This window comes from Chlorella variabilis, assembly GCF_000147415.1.
Source record: "Chlorella variabilis unplaced genomic scaffold CHLNCscaffold_3, whole genome shotgun sequence".
NCBI classification, from domain to species: Eukaryota; Viridiplantae; Chlorophyta; class Trebouxiophyceae; order Chlorellales; family Chlorellaceae; genus Chlorella; species Chlorella variabilis.
This window is the reverse complement of record NW_005435085.1, coordinates 2,130,187-2,131,588: the sequence shown is the minus strand read 5'-3', so window position 1 is coordinate 2,131,588 and position 1,402 is coordinate 2,130,187. Positions and strand designations below refer to the sequence as shown.

Genomic DNA, 1,402 nt, shown 5'->3' with positions numbered 1-1,402 from the left:
GGGGCGGGGTTGGCGTGTGCAACGTGGGGCATGGCCTCGCCGGGCGGCAGGCCCAACCGGCGCCTTGCACCAGGCCCCAGGCCTGCTTGCCCGGTAGATCAACCCCATGAGTAGGCCTGTCGCAAGCAGGCAGGCGGCGCAGCCCCCATCCCATCGCCTCCTCACTTGTCTGAGTAGAACAGGGCCTCCCACTCCGTGCTGTTCGCTGTGGGGATGTGGTGGTTGAGGGTGGGGCCCTCCCCGTCGCTCATCACCGCATGCACCTGCAGGCACGGGGGCCATGAGCCCGCCCCTCTCCCGACCACCACCACCAGCCCGCCGCCCCGGTTTTTGGTAGGGGGGTTGCCGCATGCGCTGGTGGAGCGACTGCGAGTTTTTGCCCGGAGCGGCGTTGCCCATGCGTTTTTTGGAAGGTAGGTGCTAAGCCCGCCGCCCCGGGAAGGTAGGTGCTAAGGCAGCTCCACCAGCCCTGGTCCACCCCCCCCACACACGCCCTGCTGTCCTCCTGCTCGCGCCACGCTTGCCTGGAAGCCCTTGACCCCCGCCCTCATCACGTGGTATGCGGCAGACCGCAGGGATACCGCCGGGATGTCGTAGTACTGCGGCGGTACATGCGCAGGGGGCAGGGGGCACCGTCCAGTCGGCCAGCGGCAGCCAGGCAGCACCTGCATGCGGCAGGCGAGGGGCAGCCAGGCACCAGCAACCAGCCGGCGCCACAGCACCAGCCAGGCAGCACCAGCAGCAGCATGCCGGCGACAGCCAGCGGCAGGCAGGCGCAGCGACCCCGGCGTCCGCCGCAGCCCGGGCGCAGGGCCGGCGCCGGCGCCGGCGCCACGCACGTGCGCAAACACCGCCAGCTGGCGCTCGGTGTCGGGCTCGTAGAAGAGGCCGTCCTCCACGGCCCTGCTGTGCGGCACGGGGTGCCAGTAGCGGAAGGTGTGGAACTGGAGGAGGGCGGGCGGCCGCCGCGCCCGCAGCAGGCCGCGCAGCAGCTGCTCGTGGCCGCGGCGGTCGCCCGAGGCAAATGGCAGGCCCTCCACATCGTTCAGCGAGAACTCCAGCACCACCAGGTCGGCATCCTGGGTGGGTGGGTGGGTGGGGGCAGAAGGGAGCCGCCAGGGGCGGGAGGGCAAACGGGAGGCAAGGAAGGCAAAGTCAAAGGGGGGTAGGGGCCAGTCCTAATAAGTAAACTAAGCTTGCATGTGGGATCTCTCTGAGCCTGCGGCACCAGCCGCAGCTGCTGCGTGCGCATGTGCGGAGTTGGCAGCACACGCGCGGCGGCCCACCTCTGGCACCATGCGCCTCACGCAGGCGGCAAAGATGCCCGAGGTGGTGGCCCCCATGCCGCGGTTCACCAGCACGTGGTCCCTGCGGGGGGGGGGGGGGGGGGGGGGGGGGGGGG

At 71.0% G+C, this 1,402-nt stretch overlaps 1 protein-coding gene across 1 annotated transcript in view; it reads right to left on the bottom strand.

Annotated features, from left to right (window-relative positions):
• The window catches only part of CHLNCDRAFT_140901 (hypothetical protein), a gene marked incomplete at both ends in the record, with an annotated part of 7,286 nt that overhangs the window by 1,392 nt on the left and 4,492 nt on the right, over window positions 1-1,402 (bottom strand). Inside the window, 5 exons of the mRNA XM_005850688.1 lie at window positions 58-116; window positions 166-263; window positions 519-599; window positions 840-1,079; window positions 1,287-1,368. Of these exons, the coding sequence (XP_005850750.1) occupies window positions 58-116; window positions 166-263; window positions 519-599; window positions 840-1,079; window positions 1,287-1,368 (560 nt within the window). The remainder of the gene's footprint in view (window positions 1-57; window positions 117-165; window positions 264-518; window positions 600-839; window positions 1,080-1,286; window positions 1,369-1,402) is intronic.